The 25927-nt window shown below is 37.8% G+C and overlaps 1 protein-coding gene across 6 annotated transcripts in view; it reads right to left on the reverse strand.

Annotated features, from left to right (window-relative positions):
• Window positions 1-25927, reverse strand: part of LOC127633069 (membrane-associated guanylate kinase, WW and PDZ domain-containing protein 1-like) — a 186611-nt gene that overhangs the window by 31995 nt on the left and 128689 nt on the right. For 3 of the 6 annotated variants that reach the window (XM_052111938.1, XM_052111939.1, XM_052111941.1), the window contains 7 exons: window positions 25395-25477; window positions 24527-24562; window positions 19208-19265; window positions 17706-17809; window positions 16055-16171; window positions 14040-14225; window positions 9565-10200 (listed from right to left, as the gene is read on the reverse strand). In XM_052111938.1, coding sequence (XP_051967898.1) covers window positions 9565-10200; window positions 14040-14225; window positions 16055-16171; window positions 17706-17809; window positions 19208-19265; window positions 24527-24562; window positions 25395-25477 — 1220 coding nt within the window. The remainder of the gene's footprint in view (window positions 1-9564; window positions 10201-14039; window positions 14226-16054; window positions 16172-17705; window positions 17810-19207; window positions 19266-24526; window positions 24563-25394; window positions 25478-25927) is intronic. The other 3 variants (XM_052111940.1, XM_052111943.1, XM_052111942.1) reach the window with 2 other exon arrangements.

The following is a 25927-nucleotide window of genomic DNA, read 5'->3' on the forward strand; positions in this document are numbered from 1 at the left end:
TCATCAAAAGTCATCAAATCTATGGATTAACATAAATGGAACTATGGGAATTAAATCCAAAATAAATCTAAACTTTGTTATATTTTAGCATCTTCAAAGTAATCACCCATTGCCTAGAATTTGCAGACATGTACTCTTGACATTTTCTCAACCATATATAGGCCTATATATATATATATATATATATATATATATATATATATATATATATATATATATATATATATTATATTATATACACTCACCTAAAGGATTATTAGGAACACCTGTTCAATTTCTCATTAATGCAATTATCTAATCAATCAATCACATGGCAGTTGCTTCAATGCATTTAGGGGTGTGGTCCTGGTCAAGACAATCTCCTGAACTCCAAACTGAATGTCAGAATGGGAAAGAAAGGTGATTTAAGCAATTTTGAGCGTGGCATGGTTGTTGGTGCCAGACGGGCCGGTCTGAGTATTTCACAATCTGCTCAGTTACTGGGATTTTCACGCACAACCATTTCTAGGGTTTACAAAGAATGGTGTGAAAAGGGAAAAACGTCCAGTATGCGGCAGTCCTGTGGGCGAAAATGCCTTGTTGATGCTAGAGGTCAGAGGAGAATGGGCCGACTGATTCAAGCTGATAGAAGAGCAACTTTACCTGAAATAACCACTCGTTACAACCGAGGTATGCAGCAAAGCATTTGTGAAGCCACAACACGCACAACCTTGAGGTGGATGGGCTACAACAGCAGAAGACCCCACCGGGTACCACTCATCTCCACTACAAATAGGAAAAAGAGGCTACAATTTGCAAGAGCTCACCAAAATTGGACAGTTGAAGACTGGAAAAAAGTTGCCTGGTCTGATGAGTCTCGATTTCTGTTGAGACATTCAGATGGTAGAGTCAGAATTTGGCGTAAACAGAATGAGAACATGGATCCATCATGCCTTGTTACCACTGTGCAGGCTGGTGGTGGTGGTGTAATGGTGTGGGGGATGTTTTCTTGGCACACTTTAGGCCCCTTAGTGCCAATTGGGAATAGTTTAAATGCCACGGCCTACCTGAGTATTGTTTCTGACCATGTCCATCCCTTTATGGCCACCATGTACCCATCCTCTGATGGCTACTTCCAGCAGGATAATGCACCATGTCACAAAGCTCGAATCATTTCAAACTGGTTTCTTGAACATGACAATGAGTTCACTGTACTAAAATGGCCCCCACAGTCACCAGATCTCAACCCAATAGAGCATCTTTGGGATGTGGTGGAACGGGAGCTTCGTGCCCTGGATGTGCATCCCACAAATCTCCATCAACTGCAAGATGCTATCCTATCAATATGGGCCAACATTTCTAAAGAATGCTTTCAGCACCTTGTTGAATCAATGCCACGTAGAATTAAGGCAGTTCTGAAGGCGAAAGGGGGTCAAACACAGTATTAGTATGGTGTTCCTAATAAACCTTTAGGTGAGTGTATATATATATTATTTTTTATTATTATTTATTTATATTTGCATTTTGTATTCCATGAAAGAAAATCATAGGTATCATAAATTTTAGGTATCATAAATATAAAATCATAGCTTGTAATTACATGATGACATGATAAAACATATATTTTTTCTTTTATTTATGTATGTATGTATGTATGTATGTATATATATATATATGCCTAATACCATGTAATCAATCAATCCTTTTCACTTTACAGGGAACACAATGGCTTTATCTGAATTCCATAAAGTAGTGCAGCTTGTTGAATGAATAAGCAAACAATGTGGCAAATGTATTCAAACTGGATGACTCTTACTGTGATCGAGCTTCATAAACTCCGGGACCCAATTCAAATCCTATAGTCATACTCTTTGAAGTCATTTCAAGACACTAAAGGTGCGATTGCAATTTCCACCCCTCCTATATGTAATTCTGATAGCATATGAGCTCAACATCTCAACAGATTGGTTATTTATTCACAAGGTTGAGCAGAATGGCAAGGAAGAGACTACTCACTGAGATCAATTATACTTCACTTCTACATAATTCTCAGAAGTTGAGATAAATAATTCAGCTCACTTTTGCAAATCCACTAATGCATATTATGAAGATATAGTGACAAGGTAAAAGGACTTCATGATCTCTCATGATGAACTTCATTATTATTACACAGCTTTCTGAAATACTTTATTTATTTTTTTGCACAGAATAATGAGCGCTGTACCGTACATAACTGACTGATTCCGAGAAAACAGAGTTCCTACACATCTGTTCTAGATTCATATCCTCATTCCACTCCAGTGTCTTTGTCCTATCGCATAGCCTAACAAAATAATTTAAACTCTAATCAACATTTCATCTCCATTTATTTAATTATTTGGTAATTAGCCATATAATAAGTGAGATAATGTACAGTCAAACCAATCATGATCACAAAATAAACCCCTTCCAGGTGATGTAATACCCCTTCTTTGTTTGTTGGGGTCCACTAATCTGAATATTGAGGAGGACACGTGTTACTATCCTGCATATCCCCCAACTTAAATAAAGCTGAAGAGAACAAGCCATTCAATATTACTTTCAATATCATTGGTGTCAGTGACTAACACAATTAATAAAACCCAAATGATGTGTGTGCTCCCTCCATAACAGTGTTAAAGGAGCTGAATATTAGGCTGGCAATCAGACAGGCACAAGTCTGAGGTCAGACTCAACAGGAGTCTTGTCAGGCACAGAGGAGACTAATAAAAAGGTTTAGCAAGATTATGACGCTGTGCACGTGCATGTGAGTTTATGCATGAGGAGGGCAGGGGCTTTGTATTGGACCCCCCTTCCTCATCCGGGCAGAAAGGAACAGACTCTGATGGTCAGGACCATCTGTCAGTGATACAGAGCTTGACACACATAGGAATGAAAGTCTTCCACAAGTGGCTACAGACAAAGCCTGTGGTGTGGTGTGTATGAGGGTACAGAACCACAGTCATGGAGTATGCTCCAAACAGCCAATACTGCCAGACTGATCTCATGAATATTACATGGTTCCTCACACATAGAGCTGAAATATTCTTCTAAAATCTTTGTTTGTATTCAGCAGAAGAAAGAAAGTCATACACATCTAGGATGGCATTAATGTGAGTAAATGAGAAAATTTTCCATTTTGGGTGACTATTCCTTTAAGTGAGATTCCAAATTGAAGGGAGTGCATATAGACAGTGCAAAGGGCACTCCAACTGGTATAGGAAACAAGTGGGTATTGATATACTTCATAGGAAGTGGAAAGAGAAATTTACCCACAAGTCATTGCGCACCACCTACACAAAGTTTGGCTAAAATAAAAGCTGGGGAAAAGCTGTTGAGGGTCTGCTGTTATTATTCATCTTAATTAATCTCAGGTAAATGTGGTTTTTTATGCAATTGTTTGCGGATATGATGCCCACGAGATGTTACAATGCTATTGACCAAGGGTTAAATAAGCATATAATGGAAAGGTCATCAAAAACTTGTCATTATTTACTAACCCTCATTTTTCTCTGAAACCATATGAATTCCATTCTTTTGTAAATATCAAGAAGTCTGCACAGGGTTTATTGCCACATGATGTAAATAGTGACTCCCATCTGTAAAGCTTGAAAAAGGACACAAAACCACCATAAAACCACAGTAAAATCACATGCACTATATTCCAAGTCCTCTGGAGCCATACGATCACTTTGTGTGTTGAACAGAATGAAATGTAAATCGTTATTTACTCTTCACTTGTTATATGGCAAATAAGCCCTGTGAACACTTTTTAAAATGTCTCCTTTTGTGTTCCATGGAAAGACAGAAAGAAAGACAATGAGAAATCTTACAGTTTATAGTAAAGTAAATAATGACTAATAATGGATTTTCATTCTTGTGTGAACTATCTATTTTAAAAGACACAAGCATATTATAAATAAATCACATTTATTTTCATATTAAACATGGCAACAGTCATTAACCAATTAATTTAGTGATTTTGAGTTATATATAATTTTAAATATATTATAATATATATTTTATAGATTCACAGATATATCCTACACATTTAGATATATGAAAGAATAGCAATTTTTCTTTACACTTAACTCCTAATCTTCCCAAGTCAAGTGCTAACTGTGTTTGATGACGTTGCAGAGAAATTTCAATGAACTAATTTTGTGCAGGAAGCAGTAAACACAGCGTAGGGACTCTATGCAGCAATGCAAGACTACGTGTGTATGTTTGTTACTGTGTACTTGAGAATTCTCTTTAACTGACAAGGCCTAACATTAGAGGTGACGGGGCATGAGTTGGTTTTAGCATGACCCTGTGGACACAAAGGCGCACACACACACACACACACACACACACACACACACACACACACACACAATCTAATACTTTCCCTAGATTTTCCCTCGATTCACTAGATCCACACAAATATACCAGTTAAAAATCTTTAAAGGGCACATAGTATGTTATGTTTACATTTTTAGAAACTGTCATCTTTTTGCACTACTCTATTGTCCTGTTCATTGTCAGTAATTTGTTGTACTGTCCTGTACTTTTTGCACATGTTTGCACGTGCACTTTATATAGGTATATATAGGTAGTTTATATAGGTATTTTATTTCGTTGTGTAGTCTCATGTGGTCCTATGTTGGTCCTTTGTTGTTTTTATGTAGCACCATGGTCCTGGAGGAACGTTGTCTCGTTTTGCTGTGTACTGTACTAACTGTACATGGTTGAAACGACAATAAAAACCACTTGACTTGACTTGATAATGAAAGAATACGATTCAGATTGAACTAAAAAAACCCTTGTGTATCTTTGTCTGCCGGTCCTCACTGCTTGCTGGCATTTGTTCTAAGCCATGTACGTGTGCTTACATGTTGTGTGCAAGACATACGCCTCCGTTTTATCATTTTAACAGGAAACCCTACCGCAAAGAGCAGCAGAGCATCGTCATGGAAACAAGGTGTGATGTCATGTGATTGGTGGGCTCTGTGCTTCACCCCATCAGGAAGCCAAAGGGTGAGCAGTCTGAGAATAGATGGTCGCTCTATCATTCCAACAACCACTCTCCTATTTATTTAACCACATATTTTTTTCCCGATTTGATCCTGAGCCAGACAACCATTGGTCTACTGCTTTCCCGAATGTTTGTCTGCAATGGCATTCATTATTGCTGTTGGACCAGTCAGCAAAACTTGATACAAAGTGTGCGAAAAACTTGCTAGTATCCATCCTTTAAAAAACATTAAATCAGTTCCTTTTGTTCTCACTGCTATTCATTGTAGTTCATATTTCCCTCGCTTTATTTGTCTAGCCAGAAAAGAAAAACGAGCCACGGTGTCTCAACAGCGATGATGTATACAAGGCATCTATAAGTAAGTGTAAAATAAATACCCCTGACAAACTGAACAGACAGGAACTTTAACACAGAAGCAGACAGGTGAAGAAGAGCCTCTACCTACTGTTGGTGATGGGACAGTAAAAGTCAGCTGTGATTTTATAGTGAACTAGGTGATGAAGAGGAAATTGCTGTGAGGACATCTGGACACAAGACTTGCTTATGCTAGTTTGTGCGTTATTGGCGCTGGTTGATCAGCATGGTCCTTTTTACTGGTCAATTATGCAATGTTTGAGGTGCAAACCAGCCAAATTATTTGCAAATATTTGCCACAACTTTATATTGATATAATAGATTCAAATGAACCTATTCATACCAGGGATGAAAATGTGTTCAAACAATTGAAGGTATTTTGTCCCATCAAACATTTGTTTCGCTCCTGGTATAAATCGTTTCACATTTTGCAATTTGCTTGGCTTTGTCATTTCCCTCTTCGAGTGAACCAGCCTTAACACACTCATTTGGTTGTTTGGAGTAACAGCTAATCAATGACAAACCAATGCCTGAACTGAAACTTGTTTCATATCTGCTAGGGATGTCGAGACGTGTGCTGCCAATGCTGATTGATGACTCATAAAGAGAGGAGATCAGATAGCACTATACACCTTTTCATTTCATCATGTTCTCCATAGCTGGAGCATTCCTCTTCCCCAGGAATTGTCTTCTAGATGATGCAAGCTTTGCCTCCCTCAAGTGAATATAAGTTTCAAGAAAGAAGCTTTTCAGTGCTACTGACCCCACAATGGCGTAAACACATAATCACACACACATATACTCTTCAGAGAGACAAAATTGACCTTTTTTAATCCTCCAGAGCAGAGTTAAGGCCCTTTCACACCAAATGCGACACAAAAAAGCAGGACAAATAACAGACAAATGGCCCCTTTGTACCAAAAGTGATGCAATTATTCACCATTAGCACATTCACACCTTTGAAATAGGTGTCGCTGATCGACAGCCAATTTGACTTAATTTTATTAAATTACAGGCGTGATCAAAAGACCTGTGTGACTTTCTTCTGCAGAACAAATTACCCAAAAATATCATAAAAGTATTCCATGCAACATATGCGTCATATTCCAAGTCTTCTGAAGAAACACGATTTTGATGTATTGGCTTTGGTGAGAAAAAATCAGAAATGTCTTTTTGGATTAAAAAGTATTGACATGCCTCCCCACGCGCTAGGTCTCCACGGTAACGCTCTAAACAAGCCACGTGATAAGATGCGTGGATTGTCTGTCTCAGACGTGGAGGCAACTGAGAGTCGTCCTCCGCCACCTGTATTGAGGTGAGTCACTACGTCTTTTTAAATGAAAATCTTATGTCTGGTAAAAACTATTGAATGCCCATGAATCGCGTGAACTACTTTTATGATCCTTCTGGGTCTTTTTTTGAGCTTTGAAGTGAGGCACTATACACTACCAGTGTATTGAAAAGAGACAACATTTTCAATGTTAGGTGAACCATTCTTTTAGGACAACCACAGCTGATTGACATGCTGACATCTCCACAGATGGACAATTAGAGCAGACTGTGTGCACGTTGCATACTGTATTTAGCCATATCAATGTCATTAACCTAAAAAAAAAAAAAATATTAACCAAGCTTTTACAAATATACAGAATGGAATCTCAAAACATGACTACAAAGGGATTCATTACTAACCCCGGGTTATGGAACCAGATGGATTGTGTTAATCCAGGGTTTACTATGACAATTTCACAATTTTAAGCGTGAAAAGCCACAAAGATTAATGGAGTGTTTTCACCTGAGAGTAAAATGTGCAACTATTCCTGTGGTATACTGTAGTATTTGAACCATGCATCTGACAAAAAAGGGGCAGGTTATGAAAGCACATGCGATATCCATGTATTTGATCTATACTTATATACACACATGAGTCAATTAGACAGGGAACCAACAGAGATAGTTGATTCCCTACAATAATAAATTTGTTTCATATGTTTTAATAGCTGTGATTTCTTTCTTGGATGACATCACATGCAAATATTTGTGTCTATGTGTATTTATGTGTGATTAAAAGAGGAGATATAAATCATGTCTTTGCCAGTTATATCCTTCCTCTGACTATCCCCTAATTGGTAAACCATTGATGGGTGGGTGTTGATGAAAAGGAATGGTATGTATGTATGTGTGAGGATGTGTGTGGGTGGGTGGTGGGGGGGGGTTTGCTGCCTGATGTCAAGGCCAGCAATTAAAGGTGAGAGCACAGAGAATACTTATAACATCCTGACACATTTGACATAAATTAGGGAATGCGTCTGGTGTGTATCAGCTTTTACCAATGATGCGCAATAGCTGTTGGGTCCAGTACAGCCCATTCTTTCAACAACAGCCACATGCATTACATTGTGACAGGTGTACAAATCAATTTGCATTGAAATGTGCCACACAAACTGTCTAAAGACAGACTGAAATGATCAGCAACCTCTTGGAAAAAAAAACAACCTTTGTTTCTAACATTGACATTCTTTGAAAGGATATGCATAGAGCTAGGTGCTACACACAAGGACCAGCACAAGGTTTGGTGAACTTTTTCACTATTTACACTCAACCTTAGTTCTTCTGGTGTCAGGAATAATAGGATAAACAACTACTTTCTACTTATTACTTGTCATTGTCTGGACAGGACACATTTTGGCCACAGAATAAGTGTCATTGGTGTGTAAATATGGGCATTCGTATGTAAATGTATTCTGTCTGACGAAAGAAAACTGCAAAGTTCAGAATGAGCCGTGTTTGCAGCTTATTTTCAATAGATGGTGTTTTTAAACACTGAAAGATGTTTTGAGTTCAGAAAGTTACATTATGTTATACCTACAAAAAGCAATGTCTGTCCATGTCCTGTGCATAAATTACACAACAAACAGCTTCAGCAAAAAGTTATTCTACATCAGTTCAGTAGGCAATCAAACCTTGGAGGACAACATAGCTTTTTGCTTTACCGAAATAGCGTGACTCTAGGTGCCAGCTCTATTGATGAGCCATAAAAGATACAAGCGCTGCATACACTTTTGTTTACACGCTGGTAACTGTCCCGAATGACAAATGGGGATGTTTTAATACAACAAGTTCTGGCCTTGCAATTGCCATGCAGCAATTTCCTGGCCCTGTTAAAAGCACTTACACTGGACAGATAAAAGTGCTTTCAATTCATCAAATTAATAATCAGAGTGCCAGGCTCTAACGGATTGCTGTTAAGACAGGCAAAACAGGAATTTGAAGCTGGTTCTGAAAGGCCTTGGGATTTGTGTGTGCAAAACTTTTGGAGTAATTCTCTCTCAGGCAATGAGTTTTTATGTACAAGGACTTTGATTGCTTTGACTCATAAATGCTGGAATTAAATGTTTTTACTCACACAAGTCTTTCTCTTCATCTGTCCCTCTCTGTTTCTTTTACGCTCTTTTTCTGTCTGTGCATGTGTCTTATCTATTAGTCATCTCTCCTGTGTCACTGTCTGAAAAAGGCAGCGGATTTCCACCAGTCGCAGGCATCCTTGACATTTCCAACTTTTCCAACTTCCTTCCCCAATATTCAAGACATAGAGAGAGTCATATGCAAGTTTCAGGTAGGGCTTACAGACAGCTGATACTGGTGGCCATCAAGGGAAAAGCAGGAGTCACACACTCCATATTCATGAATGGTACTGACCTCCCACCCGAGACGGTCTCCATCTGCACCTCTCCCTGTCACTCTCTCCGTCCCTTGTGCATGACTCAGAAACACTCCACTCACTGACTGAATTTGTGTCTCTCTCTAACTTTTGCCTTGCTTGTGCAATCTTCTATATTTTTTAGAACACTAGTTTCATGTAGAAAGACGTTTAGCCTTTGGCATAAAGTCTGGTCCACTTTGCTTACAGTATTCTGGTGAGGAACCACCCACTTAGACACACCAATCAGGTTGGAATTGGCCATTTCCGCCAGCTCTGAGCATTTTTGTGTGCAATATCCATCAGACAATCCATAAAGAATCTGTGCCATTTAAGGGTGAGGCTATTTACACTCTTTCTTTTGGTATGCCACCTTGTTCTCTCTACATCCCTTCCAGAAAGTTCTCTTTTCCGGCATTCTCCGGCATCGTGTTTTTCGCTGCAACAAGTACATTTTATAACATAATAAAAAAACACAATTACTTTGTAGGCTTACCTCTTTGCACCAGCATGGTCACCTCGCTGCCTTTGGGGCACTTGCTGAGCTGGTCAACCACCTGATTGTGTGTCAGGTTCTGCACGTTCCTCTTGTTGACCTCCATGATGATGTCGCCCTCCCTCAACCCTCTGCATCGCGGGTAATCCACTATCTGCTTCACTCGCTGGCCTCCTCCAGAGGGGCTGTCTGCTATTGTGAAGCCAAATCCTTTGTCACCCTTCTCCATGTGGACGGTAATGAGCTCGGGCTGGGTTACGATCGAAGATGCCAATGTGACCACATCACTGGGATAACCGTGAGAGCCATTGGAAGCCACCTCCTCCGAAGGGCTGTGAGGGCATTGAGGGTCACTAGAGCCGTTTAAACTACCGCTGCCACCTCCCGTTTCACTCCCATGACTGGATGGTGAGTCATAACTCTCTTTGCCATTGACGATGATGGGCTCCTTGTCTAAAATGGCCACAGAGGTCACCAGGCTGGTGTTGGGGTCATCAGGGTCAAAGGGCAAAGGATAGCCCCGACAGAGTTCAAGGTCGACCATGGAGCCAATTGGAATGGACTGAAAGATCTTTACAACCTGGGCATGTGTGTAACCCAACACGCAGGTGTCGTTAACACTCACAATAACATCACCTGGAAAAAAGATTAAATTGGTTGACTATTATCAGGACCAAAGCTTACAGCACTAAAATTTGTTTTACTACCACACCTATATATATATATATATATTTTTTTTTTTTTTTTTAAAGATAGCATCTATGGAAGCCCAGGAGTGCCATTTAAAAAATAATGAAGGAATAATTTATCGATGTATTAATTTGAAGTAAAACATTTGAACAAATAAACCAATATATAAATGGACAAATAAATAGACACTTTTAAATGTACTTATATTTAGCAATAAAACAGCAAATTAATAAGTCTTTTTTAAATGCACCTTTAAAATTGCATTTTAAAAAGCATTTGGCAATTCCTTTTCTTCATCCATGTGCCAATTGCTTTTCTTTATTGTTTGACTTTTCCTTTTCTTTTGTCAATCCATACCTTCTGAAGCCCAGGAGTGCCAATTAAAAAAGAATTAAGGAATAAATTATCTATCTATTAATTTGAAAAAAATAGACAATTGAATAAATCAAATGTTTTTATTTAATTAATGTTTAAAAATGTCATTAAATGTAGCAATAAATGAGGACATTAATGAGTATTTTAAACACTTTTTAATGCAATTTAAAGCCATTTGCCAATGGCTTTTCTTTTTTGCTTTGCTTTTCCTTTTCTTTTTCTTTTCCTTTAAGTTTTCCAATTGAGAATCAAGTAAAAAAAAAAAAAATGCCATTAGACTGTTGACACATGGAGCAACCAATGAAATTTTGATTCATTTATAAGTTAATGGTGGCTCATTCACTGTTGCTGTGAAATGCTGAATGTGGCACTGCCGGAGTGTGCACAGTGAAAACATGCGAGAATTTTGCACAGTCTTTTCATGAAAAAGTCTTGACGATCTTGACGATCAAGGGTTCAATAAAGCCAGCAATATATAATCCACTTTTGACCTGCTCACCGATGAATTCTTTAACTTGTTTTCATCCTATCTCCTCTTCTCAGCTGGCTGATATTGTTTCTAAGGCAAAATCTTCCAGTTGTGAGTCTGATATCGTCCCTACTTGTCTCTCTAAGGAAGCTTTTGAAACCTTGAGTCCAACTGTAACAGATATCATTAACAGTTCTCTAACGACTGGAATTGTTCCCGCTAGTTTTAAACATGCTGTAGTTCACCCTCTTCTTAAGAAACCTCATTTAGATCCATCTCTCCTCAATAATTTTAGACCTATATCAAAGTTGCCTTTTATTTCTAAACTTCTAGAGAGAGTCGTGCATGACCAGTTGAATATTTATTTCGGCACATCTAATATTTCAGATACTTTTCAGTCTGGTTTTAGATCTATGCACAGTACAGAAACTGCCTTGTTGAAGGTCAATAATGACCTTTTGCAAATCCTTGACACCGGATCGCATGCAGTGCTTGTCCTACTAGATTTAAGCACCGCTTTTGATACTATCGACCATAGTATCCTGTTGCATCGGTTGGAAAAAGTGGTGGGGATTCAGGGTGCGGCCTTACAGTGGTTGGCCTCGTATCTCAAAGACAGAACCTTCACAGTAAATATGGGTAAATTTACTTCTGCATCTGTTCCCCTAGTCTGTGGTGTGCCCCAAGGGTCCATTTTAAGCCCGCTTCTCTTCTCACTATATATGTTGCCACTGGGGGCCATATTTGAGAAACATAGAATATCCTACCACTGTTATGCTGACGATACACAGTTTTATCTACCGGCAAAAAACGATATGTCTTATCCCCTGGAAGCCCTGTGTGACTGTTTTGATGAGATCAAATGCTGGATGGCAAACAATTTCTTACAATTAAACGAAAGTAAGAGCGAAATTTTGATTTTAGGCCCACCTAGCTCCTCAGCTACTTTTAATTTCGGTTCCTTCCCTGTCAGTGTTCGACCTCATGTAAGGAATCTTGGATTTACATTAGATTCGGTACTTAACTTTGAAAAACAAGTCAGCTCAGTGGTAAAAGGCAGTTTCTTTCAATTGAGATCTATTGCAAAAGTAAAACAGTTCTTGTCCCCAAAAGATTTAGAGACTGTAATCCATGCCTTCATTACATCACGACTGGACTACTGTAATTCCCTGTACTGTGGTCTGCCTCAATCTACAATCACTCGTCTGCAAGTTGTTCAAAATGCTGCAGCGAGACTTCTGACTGGTACAAAAAATAGAGATCACATCTCTCCTGTCTTAGAAATTTTACACTGGCTCCCAGTTAAGGTCAGAATTGATTTTAAAATTGCAGTTTTGGTGTACAAAGCGCTATCCGGTGCTGCACCAACATACATATGTGATTTACTGACTATGTACACTCCCCAAAGAAATCTTAGATCATGTAATCAGCTTCTTTTAACTGTTCCACGCTTTCGCTGCAAAACCAAGGGTGGTCGGGCCTTCTCTGACGCTGCTCCTAAGCTCTGGAACAGTCTGCCCTTCGCTGTGAGGTCTGCTCCGACACTAACAAGTTTTAAATCGGCTCTTAAAATGTATTTATTCTCTAGTGCTTTTAAATAAACTGCTTGATTGATTGTATATGAATCTTTTGAATGAATTATATCAGGTGCTATATGTATAAACCTGTCTTTTGCCTTGTCTGTTTAAATGCTTTTAAATTGCATATTGTAATATTGTACAGCACTTTGGTGCAGCTCTGTTGTTTTTAAATGTGCTATAGAAATAAAATTTGACTTGACTTGACAGTGAGACGTGTCCAGGATGGGAGCAGGTAATCATGAAGCTGTGAACAGAACCAGCCTCCTGACTCGCACCCCAAACTGAAATACGTGCAACAACTGTCATTTGTGACAACTGTCAATTGTGAAAACTGTCATGTGAAAACTCGCTTGCCTTCTCTGTATCCTCAGCTGACCGTCATTCCGAGAGTCCGCCTTTTCTTGCTCATACACGCAATTATTTTAATAAAAATACAAATATTTAAAGATGATCATAGAGTCTTTTTAAAATGAACATTAACATAAACTTGCTTAAAATATGTATAGGGTACAATGGGGCTAAAGGCTCCACGGGGTAAAAGGCTCCATTTATTTTATTTTATCCCAAAACACTAAATAGCAACAAAAACTACCACAGAACTTTCCGAAACACCTGTTTGTCACCATGCAATGCTAAATTTTCCTGATCCATGAGATCATTGCATGTGAAGTCTAAAGGTTGATTTTCAGGCATTTTATATCTAATTATGTTTTTCAAATGTGTTTGAAATTAACAGGAAATGGTTGAATTTCTCTGAAGTAGCTATTTTGAGTAAGCATCATCTAAACGTGTTACTCAAAAAAGCATCTTGCTGTCTCCAAATTATTTGCATTAGTTGACAAATTGGCACTATAACTATTGCCCCTATATTTACAAGATATAACTTTAAACCGCTTAGGGGCCTTTTACCCCAAGTGTGGGGCAAAATGTTCCCTCACCACCATTTTTTATAAACTGAATTTTAATCAAAACAACCTTCAGTTATTATTTCCTTTCATACGAATGATGTTACTTTATCAATACGCATTGAAAATAAATATAATGTTTTTCACCTAATTTCTTCGCACATACGTTTAGCTTATATCTTTTAATTTGTCAGAAACACTGAAAGTAAAATTCCTACATCATTCCAGTGAAATATGAAAGAAATAGTTCACCCAAAAATGAAAACTTGTCACTCACCCTTGGTTCCATTCACGTACTGATTAAAATAGGGTGAATAGCACGCAGTTACAACAGATGAAAAACCTGTTTTGGTGTCAGTGACATCAACACACCCTTTTTGAATCTAGGTGAGTAAATAATGAGAGAATATTCATTTGGGGTGTAAACTAGTTCTTTAATGTTAACAGTTAACTTACCAGTTTCCATTTTGCCATCCAGGGCAGCTGGTCCATCAAGCACCAGACTCTTAATCTGCAAGAACTCATCAGGTTCATCTCCTCCTACTACAGTGAAGCCAAACCCACGTCTGCTCTTCTTCAGCTTGGTGTTAATGAATGTCCCCTTCAGTTCAGCTGGGTTCCTTGTAAAAAATGGCTTCCCTCCTGTAACAAGAAAAGCATTGCACAGTTTGTGAGCCATAAGAATATGAGAAGGTAAATCTGTTGTTGGCCACTAAGTATAATGAGATGATTATGGACACCTCTGTGTACAAGAATGCAGCGAATCTTGGGAACACTGAGTTTAAAGAAAGAGCTTTAAGGCAACCTTAAATATACCAACCACACTTTAATTCTGTTGGCTTGGCAATTTGCAAAAACGAATGTTAGCAGATGTATCAGCTGGTAATCGATCCTAGATCAGAGCAAAAGTAAAGTTTGGACCCATAACACATCAGTTTAAGACTTAAGAAAGAATAAGAGGAAAGACAGTAGGAGTGGGCAGAGGAGAAGGGAGTAGTAGAGAGGATGTGTTATCTGTTCATTATGGCTTGTCATGTCATAGAAGGAATATAGAAAGCTGCAGAGAGATCCTGAGGAGAGAGACACACACTGTACACTTAATGCAAATGAATGGACATGATAGAGATATATAAATAAGAGGGAAAACATGAGAGAAAGAGAGAAACAGAGCGGTTCAAAAGAGAATACATTCTAAATGCACACACATACTGTACACCAAACAGCAGTCTCAAAAGTGAGACCATACTGAAAATATAGGATTCAAGATCTCATTCAAAACCGGAAATGAACAAAGTTTTAGGATTAAAAAAAAGAAACGCTATGATGTAAAATTAATGTGAAATATTTAAGATTCTGCCCTATTTCTAGGTCACTAATCAAATAAGCAAATTTGTGACATTGGCCATGTTAAAGGGATAGTTCTCTGAAAAATATAAATTCTCTCATCATTTACTCACCCTCATGCCATCACAGATGTAAATGACTATCTTTTTTAGCTCAAACTATAAAAACTTTGTATGGCCATACAATGCAAGTCAACAGGGTCCATAACTTTGAAGCTCAAAAAAGCACAAAGTCAGCATAAAAGTAATCATACTACTCCAGTGGTTAAATCTGTGACATTAGAAGTGATATAATAAGTGTGGGTGAGAAAAAGATCAATATTTAAGTCCATTTGTACTCCAAATTCTCCTCCATGCCCAGTAGGGGGTGATATGCAGGAAGATTGCGAATCACCAAAATGAATGAAGAACTCATAGGAAAGAGCTGTTTGAAAGTGTAGATTTGTTGTCTTGATTTAAGAGATTTTAGTTTTGAAAACTGACATTGAACGGACCTACAGAGCTGAGATATTCTTCAAAAAATCTTTGTTTGTGTTCATCAAAAGCAAGTCATACACATCTGGGAGGGCATATTATGATTTGTAATGAATAGACTTTTTTGTATATAATCCTAAATTTCTAGCTTTTTTAATCCAAGATTAAAATGTTTGCAACATTTTCACAATCTCTTAAGCATGAGCCTTGGTCAGAACTTCGTGTGTCAAATCATTATTCAATTTCAGATGTAATCTTTTGAACCAACACCATTTCTTGTCATCGATTGTGCATGTCCTTGACTTTGTTCATAATGCATATTTTGTATGAGATGACACTTTAAGAAGCATCAACTGAAAAAGAAATTGAAAAGGGCGCCCACATAAAGATGAAATGGCAAATGGTGTGAAGGATAAGACATTCAGTCTTTCTCTAAAAATGAATGTTTTATTAATGGTTCCTTTTGTAAATAAGACCATGTGCACCTAAATCAAATGTTCAAACAATACAGGAACGGAAGAGACAGAGAACTGAGGGAAGGAGATTTGGGAAAAGTGAACAAAGTGAGTGAACAGTGAATGTCCACAGAGGAATAAGCCAAGCACGGGTGTGTATGCGTTTGTGTTACAAACAAAAAAAGGAGGCAGCACATACGTTTAGCCCCTAGTTGGGTTGATAGAGGAGGGGCGATGCCGGGGTCTCTGTAAGTCTCTTGATGGTTAGCAGCATAGCTCACTAGCGGTGCTCCTGACGAATGCTCTTCTATCCAATCTGAAAGAGTGAAGGGTGCACTTCCTTTTTTTGTGTCTCTCATGTCAGTCGCACTTCCTGCCTTTACAAACTAATCCTGAGTCTGTGCAACTGCCAGCCTTAGAGCCTTAGATGGCCAACAGTGATTAAACCAAAAACATCCCCTATGTCTAACTGTATCTAGATGTGAAACAGATCTCAATATTGCATATAGTCAGTACTGTATCATAATCAGTGGAAGGATATGAGACATTGAACTTGATGAAGAAGTTATTATTGGGTAATCATGTCATGACCGTGATATTAAGAAGCACTGCATGGGAACAAGTCTCAGAGCATGTTGAATCAAATTATAAGGAATAGTACAGGTAACGTGGTGTGCTGTCACATGCCACAGGAAATCATTTTGATTAATATCTCAGTTTGTGAAAACAAAAATAAAAAAAAACAATGTGTACAGAAATGCATTTATAATGCAAGTCTATGGGGCAACCGTTACTGTACATTTGCCCCTTAGACTTCCATTGTAAATGCATACCTGTCAACACATTTATTTATTTACATTAACAAAATTGAGGTACAAGTCTAAATTATTTTCTGTGGTAATAATCAGATTTCTAAAGATACTGTTGCTAGAGCTTAACTTGTATTTAACCTGAAATAGTCCTTTAATGATATTTAAGCTTACTTCTGTAGCCTACTGAAAATGAGCCAATGTAGAAAAAACCTGATTATAACTTTTATTTAATTTAACACCAGGTTTAAACTATGACTGGCCCAAAAACATATATTAATTAAGTATTCATTTAAATGCATCACGATGAGGTGTAAACGTGTTGTAAAATTTGAAATGAAAGTGTTACATTGAAACAAACCCTAAATACAGTGATGAATAAGTGAAAAAGCAAAATTGTAAACTTAAAAAAACGTTCACCCGAAAAGGAAAATTCTCTCATCATTTACTCACCCTCATGCCATCCCAGATGTATATGACTTTCTTCCTCAGCAGATAAAAAACTATGATTTTTAGAAATTCTTCTCATTGCCCAGTATGGGGTGATATGCATGAAGAATGTGAATCACAAAAACACAAGAAGAAGAATGTGAAAGTTGTAGTGGATACTGACTGAGCAGGGAGGAGTAAATATTACGTAAATGTTGATCTGTTTCTCAACAACACCTATCATATTGCTTCTCAAGACATTGATTTAACCACTTAAGTCGTGTGGAGTACTTTTATGCTGACTTTTGGAGTTTTCGAATTTGGCACCCATTCACTTGCATTTTATGGATCAAAAGAGCTGAGAAATTCTTCTAAAAATCTTAATTTGAGTTCAGCAGATGAAAGAAAGTCATACACATCTGGGATGGCACATGGGTGAGCAAATAATGAGATTTTTGGGTGAACTATTCCTTTAAGACATGAAAAGGTTAGCTGTAAAGTAAAATTAATTCACCATTCCAAAATAATAACACCAGCACAACACCACATGACAGACAACGATGATCACAGACTAAAAGAAAGAAAAAGTGTCATGTAAGGCCTGAAACGAACCTTGGATATTCCGCTCACCTTCAGCTGGCTGAGACTGCTCCAGTTGCTTCTTCCTTTTAGCTTCCAGAATTGGGTTTTCATACTGAGTCTTCCTGTTAATATGGCTGGGAGATGGACAGAGGAAGAGTGAGAGAGAGAATAATGATGTGTGAGCAGAGGACATAGTCAATAACAGAACCAGAGGGAGATACAAGAAATAGAACGATAGGAAAGGAAAAGGTTGAACAAAAAAATAGCAAGAGAAATACTGTGAATTAATTTACAGAAATGGCAATAAATGGAGCCTTCAAGTAATAGTTCAGACAAAAATGTAAATTCTGTCATAATTTATTCACTCTCATGTCATTCCAAATCTGTATTACTTACTTTCTTCTGTGGAACACAAAAGGTGAAATTATGAAGTGCAAGTAAAGAATTATGCAACAGTTGCTATTTTCCATGCACTTACAATGAAAAAACACCATAAAGTATCATAATAGTAGTCCATAATAGTGATATGTTCACAAATAACTCATATCACAGAACACTAAGTATATAGCGCATGCATCTTTTGGACCACATTTATGGTGCTTTTGCATCCTTTCGAAGATTGAAACCTCCAGTTCCTATTCACTGCAATTGCATGGAAAAGAGCGACAAGGACATTTATCCCCTTTTCTCCCAATTTGGAATGCCCAATTCCCACTACTTAGTAGGTCCTAGTGGTGGCACAGTTACTCGCCTCAATTTGGGTGGTGGAGGACAAGTCTCAGTTGCCTCAAAAATTCTAAATCTTTTCAGACTTTACTTAGAATGGTGCCAAAAACTAGTTCTGTGGAAGGAAATGCCTTGTTGATGAGAGAAGTAAACAGAGAATGGCCAGACTGGTTAAAACTGAAAAGTCAACGGTAACTCAGATAACCACTCTGTACAATTGTGGTGAGAAGAACAGCATCTCAGAATGCTATTCTGAGATGCGGGTCGGCACTGTTTTGGCGGCACGAGGGAGACCTACACAATATTAGGAAGGTGGATTTAATGTTGTAGCTGATCGATGTGTGTGTGTATGTATGTGTGTGTGTCTATATATATATATATATATATGTATACACACACCCACCCACTTTATATACACATTACACAGTCTTCTACAGTATATTCATCACCAAGCTGCAATCCAGAACACTTTCAAAACCAATCTGTAATCTGTAAAACATACCTACATAAACACCTCCAAAGACAAAAACTGGAATGCTTCCAGCCTTGGAGGTATTGCTATGAGACAACTTCAAAATGCATTCATATGTATGTGCAACAAACCCAAGAATCTCTCAGAAGGGGAAGGAAAGGGAACACATTTTCCAAATGGTAATGGCAACAAAGGGTGTGTACTGTAGAGCCAAAGTGGACAGGTCTGATCAGATGGATGGAGGCTGAATTTTGATAGTTTGGGATGATGACATATGTTGAAGTAAAGGGAGCAAAGATGGTGTATTATGGGTAAAAAAAGATAAGTCACTTACTCAACATAATACACCCCGTACACTGGATCATCAATCTTTTCCCAGCCTGTCGGCAGCTCTGGAATAGGAGCAAAAACACAAGAGATTTTAAAATCAAGTAATTTAACAAAGATTTAATCAAGACCTCAGTTATTGGAGGTCTTGATTTGTCTACAAATTAAAACTTCAGAGATTTCAAATAAACATGCCAGCCATTTTGAAACTATAATTATCATGTTGAGTAGATCCTAAAAATATAGAATGCAAATTGCATCTTAACTGCATACACTGGATAATCCCTATCTTTACGTGCTCTCTAGAATACTCGATTCTGATTGATCAATGGCGCCACCTAGCGGTCTGATATTTCTGTGTAACAACCGCACATCCATAGGCTGAGGGTGAACGAACAGCAGGGTAACAAGTATAATTATAAACAAGTATACAGAAACTTTTCATGTTCATTATGCTTCTCTCTAGTCGGTTCCACAAATGAGTAGAGGCAGCTATTCAAGAACGGTGCGAGACCGCATGCCCCTGCATACAGACTCGCGTAGCGCTTCTATTGTTCTGTGGTTCGATATCTAATTCATAGAAATACTGTATGAAATCAAATGCTCACCCATTTCGGAGATCAATGTGCAGTAGCAATTTTGCTAAGTTTATTTCAAAGCTATATACCACTTAAGAATGTGCATTTAGCCTACTTTTAAATTGTAAAATAAGTGGCTAGCTTAGCATGTTCAAAGGCAAGATGACGCCTTAACAAGGGCAAGAAGATAAACTTGTTCAGCTGTCATCTGATTTTTATAAAATGTGTAAAATACATCTGACATCATTATTTTATTTTTATTTGTTTATTTTTGTCATTTCATGTAAAATACTAAATCAAATAACTATGTTCACAATTCAGTTAAATAATTACAGACAAATTATATACACACACACACAGCCATTTATTACTGGAGAAAGTGGTTGCTATCTAAACTGGCGAACAATGAGAGGGAGAGTACCCTGGACTGGCGTTGATCCACGATGGTGGATGGTATGTTTTGTTATGTTAAATCTATACTCTGCTTGAAAGCTTCACTTTATTTAGTTGACCAGCTACTGGAAGCTTGCTTCTAAAACAACCAGGCCAATTTAACTGTTACACTTGTGTAAAATCACCATGCAACAACTGCTTTATGCAGCACAATGAGCTAGTAGCTAACAGCTAGCGGTCATGTTATTGTTTTGGCCAGTTTGTGTTGTGTTTAAGATGATGTCACGGCAGTAGAGGCGGCGCAACCATGACGATCAGCCTATAATCTCACCCACGTTGAGGTGGCACTAAACTGCAGTGGAAATACAAAGTAGATGTCCTAAACAACTTGCCAAAACTATAGTTTGCTAATATGAAATCTGTGAAGTGGTTAAAAAATGAGTTTTAATGACTTCAACATAAGTGTATGTAAACTTCTGACTTCAACTGTATGTACGTATATATATATATATATATATATATATATATACACACACGTACATACATATACACATACATAGCCCATCCAACCCTGTAAATGTTCACACTCCATACAAAACCTTCCAGATTAATAAATGGTTATTATTGTTGTTTACAGAGATGCCAGTAGGCTACTCATATTAATAATTATTTTAACGACACAATATTAGGCTAAAGCCAGCAAATATGCACTATTTATTTTATAGGGATAACAGAAAAGTAAATCCTATGTAGTGAGCACTCTTTGCTAACGCAGCAAAATAAAATAATTTTAAAAAATTAACCGTTTGGACCTGCATACTCCGTTAAAAGTGGTCCCACACCTACAGTATAGGCTTATGTCATGCAGTTGATTTAAAGTTTTGGAAATTAAAATATAATACAGTGGAGAGAATCTTCTTCACAAGCTCAAGGAACGATGATGAAAATATTTGCAGTCATCTCCATTCTGGATCGTTTCGAGTTTGATTGGGTGCTTATTGATTTAAATGTGAATGGATGCAAGGAATGGAATGTTACAAATGCGGATACACTCGTTTCAATGCAACTATAATCTAATATGTATTAATGTAAGAATTGCACTCTTTTAGAAATAAAGACAACCCATGCAATGACTCAAGCGATTTACATTTTATGGTGATTTTGGCCACTGATTTACACTCAGCTTTCCCTTCCTACTTGTAATTTAAGTTTGTAGCCTTTGAGGTGAGGGAACGGAGGCAGTTTACTGGCCAGGGGAAGGCTAAGCCTTACACGCAATCCACCTATGCACACATCCACCTATCAGACTGTTCATCTGGGCATTGCGAGCCATTTTTGCTACTCCTCGGATCACTGTGCGATCTTTACAAGTAAGCAATTAAAATTATTTCAACTCAATGTGCATTTAATTCATTTTACTTGGCAATTAGTCTTTTAATGAGCTGTATAATGAACAGTATTATTTACTAAATAAACACCAACTCCAACGCAAACGGTAGATGGATTTCAGCTTTTCAGCAATGTATTTCCTATCACACAATTATATAATTTTAATGCAAATCAATATTTTATGTCCATGTATTTATTTATTTGTTTAGCAGCTGTGAAGTAAGCAGCATAAGGCACAATCAGCTGGTTGTTATTGCGATAACAGACAACTGTCTCTACATTTTCCTTTATATCTTTTCTAAACCAGGTGTGACCATATGTTTACAGAGAAAAACAATTTGTCTGTCAGTACCCAACACGACACAATCACAGTGAATAGAAAGGATATTTAATGTTAAATGTATGTGTTAAAATTATGTGGAGCGGAATTTTGGACCAATGTGAAATAAAAAATAAGCAATCAAAATGTTTTTTGGGAAAACAATACACTAAATGTCTTCTAGAATAAAGGAATAATCATGAGAAAGCTCTACAGTGTTTGACATTGCAATGTACCTCCTCCATCCATGTGAAAATATTGTGTTCTTTGCCATGACGACACCTGTTTAGGCAGAAATGCCTAGGACACAGAGCAGCTGTATTAGAGCCTGTAGCACGCACGTCATTATGGCTCCCAGAAAGAACACTTCTATATTATGTCGGTTTCTAATGGCCAATGAAAGCAGCACAGAAGTACAATTTTTTTTTGTGCAAAGCAAGAACTCATTATCTCTCCTGGGCAGCAATAGCAAATAAGGATGACTACGGCACTGTTCTAATGAACCCATTAATGTCAAACAACACTAATTGCTTACAAATAACATTCTAATATAGAAGTCCTCCATTCGTGGGTTAAACATTTCTCTGCTTTTACATTTGGTATCAACAAGTGTTTTTGTTGAGAGAAACACAAAGCCGTAGGTATACAAACAACATGAAATATTATTAAGTTCACTTACTGACAGCTCTGGTGCAAAGCAGTGATCATATCCACCTGTCAAAGCCTCTAATACTAAACAAACCTGATTTTAAAAATAATCTTAAATCATCAGCATGTGGAAATTAGGTGCCACAAACCCCTCTAGACCAGCCAAGCAGACCAGCCTTACACCAATAATAGATCAGCTAAGACCAGCTAACACTGTTTTTACAGCAGGGAAGCCATTACAAAGAGATAAAGAATTAATACATTACAATTGCATTACATGCAATTTTTCGTCTATCTAATGATAAAAAACTCCCATTGATTTATATTGCAACAGTAACCAAAGCCATATCTAGGAACCTGAATATCAAAAAGACTTGGGGATGGGCTCTTTTCACTTGGGCCTGTAGACAACCACACCTCGGAACCACTAAAATCACCCTAGCAACACGCTACAACATCCAAATATTGCAATGTTGAGTTATGCAGCTCTCCCATTTTCTTCAGAATCGAGATTGAAATCATGACTGCCAAGGATTTAGTGAAAAATGTGATACATTTTGGTCTGTTCTCAGCCCAAACTGATCATAATAGTTCAGTAGAAATTGATTAAACCCTTTGGGTCGTATGGATTACTTTTATGCTGCCTTTTTGTGCTTTTTGGAGCTTCAAAGTTTGGTCAGCATTCGCTTGCATTGTATGTACCTACAGAGCTGAACAATTCTTTTAAATTTATTTTTTAATGTTCTTCAGAAGAAAGAAAGTCATACACATCTGGAATGGCATGAGAGTGAGTAAATGATGAGAAGATTACATTTTCAGATAAAATATTCCTTTAAAGTGTTGATTGGGGATACTGAACCAAGACAAAAGGGTAATGCCTACTTAAAGAGCAAAAGCTCAACAGTGAATCCTATCCCTCCCCCAAATCATTACAGGGACTCAACTGACAAATTGCCCATTAATCTGTTTGCATCCCATCTTCCCTCTCTATAAGATCAGGTCTCTCCCATGTGACTGGATACTCTCATACCTACTGCCCCATCCCACAGGCACGCATCCATTTAATGGCTCCGATTCTTCAAATCAATAGCTATTGACCGTATTCTTCCAATCACCACAGACACAAACATACGGCTCCTCAAGGCGACTACCTGCATCACCTAATCCGTTACTAATGATGAATCAGCCCTTCTATTACGAAAGCTCTCTATTCAGCAGGGAGAGAGTTCAGTGTGAGTAGAACTGATATAGTGTGCTGGCTGTGTCGATGGTAACACTGATTAAAGCAACAAATTATTCAATGTTTTGCCTGTCATGGTTAGCTCGACATAACAGTTTCAGATTTCTCAGCTATTTGAATGCGTAATAAAGACAGAAGCACTTTCAGCTGTGGGAGCTCTGAGTTAAACTGAGCACACTTCAGTGGTAAAAATAGTAACAATAAATATTTTACATCATGCAGTGCCTATGGCAACACAAATGAACCCAGTTTGAAAATAATGAAATGTGCTTTGCAGTCGTTCCAAAATGAACACAAAAGACCTTCAAAACCAAAGCAGCACTAGATGACAACAATATTAAAACATGGCAGCACAAGTGCATTGTGCATAGTTGTAATCCCTCAGCACTGATCTGGGATCAATTGGTCTGTTTTTATAATTCCATTATTAGGATAAAGGGATAGTTCCACCAAAATGTATTTCCTCACTCTCATGTTGTTCCAAACCCATAGGACTTTCTTCCGTGGAACACAAAGGGAGATGTTAGGCAGAATGTTAGGGACCAACAGCCTCAGTCACCATTCACTTTCATTCCAGCTAACTATTCCTTTTGTGTTACACAGAAGCCATTCAGGTATGGAACAACATCAGTGTAAGTAAATTATATAACTTTTTTTGGCTGAACTGTCACTTTAAAAGTAGCTGGTTCCAGAGCAGCACAAAAGTGCTGTTTCTATCAGACAACATGCAGGCTGTCAACACTTGGAATTGTTGCCTACCTAGCTCATTGTCCAGTTCCTCTGTATGTACCCCTTCTTCTCGAGTAAAAGGGGAGCAGGTGTGCACAAAGTGGGGTGGCAGAGACAGGGAAAGGGTGTCAGAGAGACAGAGAGGGTTAGCAGATAAAAAAAATAAAATTGCATTACAGCTCAAAGCAGGCCGTAGCCTTAAACTATTCCACCGTATTAATAAAGCAGTATTTTTTCATGTCATCAGCTGTTAAAGTAGTGGCACCTGTTAAAAGCAAAATGACCTGGATTGTGTCTGTGTTAGTGCAGAACTTCCATATAGGATTTGAGCAACTAGAATCAGGCCTCTTATTCCCTAATGATCATATTTAGCATGATCATTCCAGTTTACTTTTTGGCAACAGGCATCGCACGTGGAGCTGACAGAGGTAAATAAGCTGTAGAGGTGAAGTCCATGGGAATTATTTGTTTACGAGAGGAGATTTCATATAATCCAGATACTCCTTATTGTATTACAGTAGCTGCCTTAATCACTCTGCCACAAGGTGAGAATGACTCTTATAGCTAAAACAGCTTAAAAGCGCCATCTAAAGGCCATCATAAGATTACATTGGATGGGCTTGTTGCAGTGAGGGGTGTCTGCAGTGATTGAGCCTGATTTATGGAAGAATTTAATGTATAAGCTCAGTTCCAACAAACTTTTCCATGTGTATTTATAATTGTGACATAAGTGTACCACAAATATGCATAAATGTTTATGACAAAATTATGCACAAAGCCACAAAACATTCAGACACTGCGCATACACAGTTATGAAGGCATGTCATCACAAACACACCATAAAAACAAGACATTAACATGAGTAGACAGGATAGAAACACATTCAGTGTGTCCATACCATCATCTTCACATTCCTCTAGGGGCTTCTGAGGTTTATCCAGGCATCGGGGATCTATCCAGGATGTTGTCTTTGTGTTGTGGCTAAGAATAGATGCAGAGCACAGACAGTGAAGTGTTATTCTTAAAAAAGATGCCTGCAGAACAACATCCTGTGTTCTCATTTCTTCATCCCAGCAGGCAGGAAAACATATACTAAAGATATCACAAACTTTGCTATGTATTGTACATGCTTTCTGGTTATCTAAAAAAAAAAAAACAACAACAAAAAACTGCCAGAAACAATACATTTTACAAAAGACATTGCAAAGTCAGGTTTTTATAGTCCAATCAATGTCTAAACATAGTTAAAAAGACAAAAAGGGATAGACATCATTTACTCACCTTCATGTGATTCAAACCCATACTACTTTCTTCCATGAAACACAAAAAATGAAATGTTAGGGACTGAGAGCCACAGTCATTATTCGCTATTATTGCATCTTTTTCCATACAATGAAAGTGAATGGTGACAGACTGAAACATCTTCCTTTG

Source organism: Xyrauchen texanus, chromosome 39 (genome assembly GCF_025860055.1).
Source record: "Xyrauchen texanus isolate HMW12.3.18 chromosome 39, RBS_HiC_50CHRs, whole genome shotgun sequence".
NCBI lineage: Eukaryota > Metazoa > Chordata > Actinopteri > Cypriniformes > Catostomidae > Xyrauchen > Xyrauchen texanus.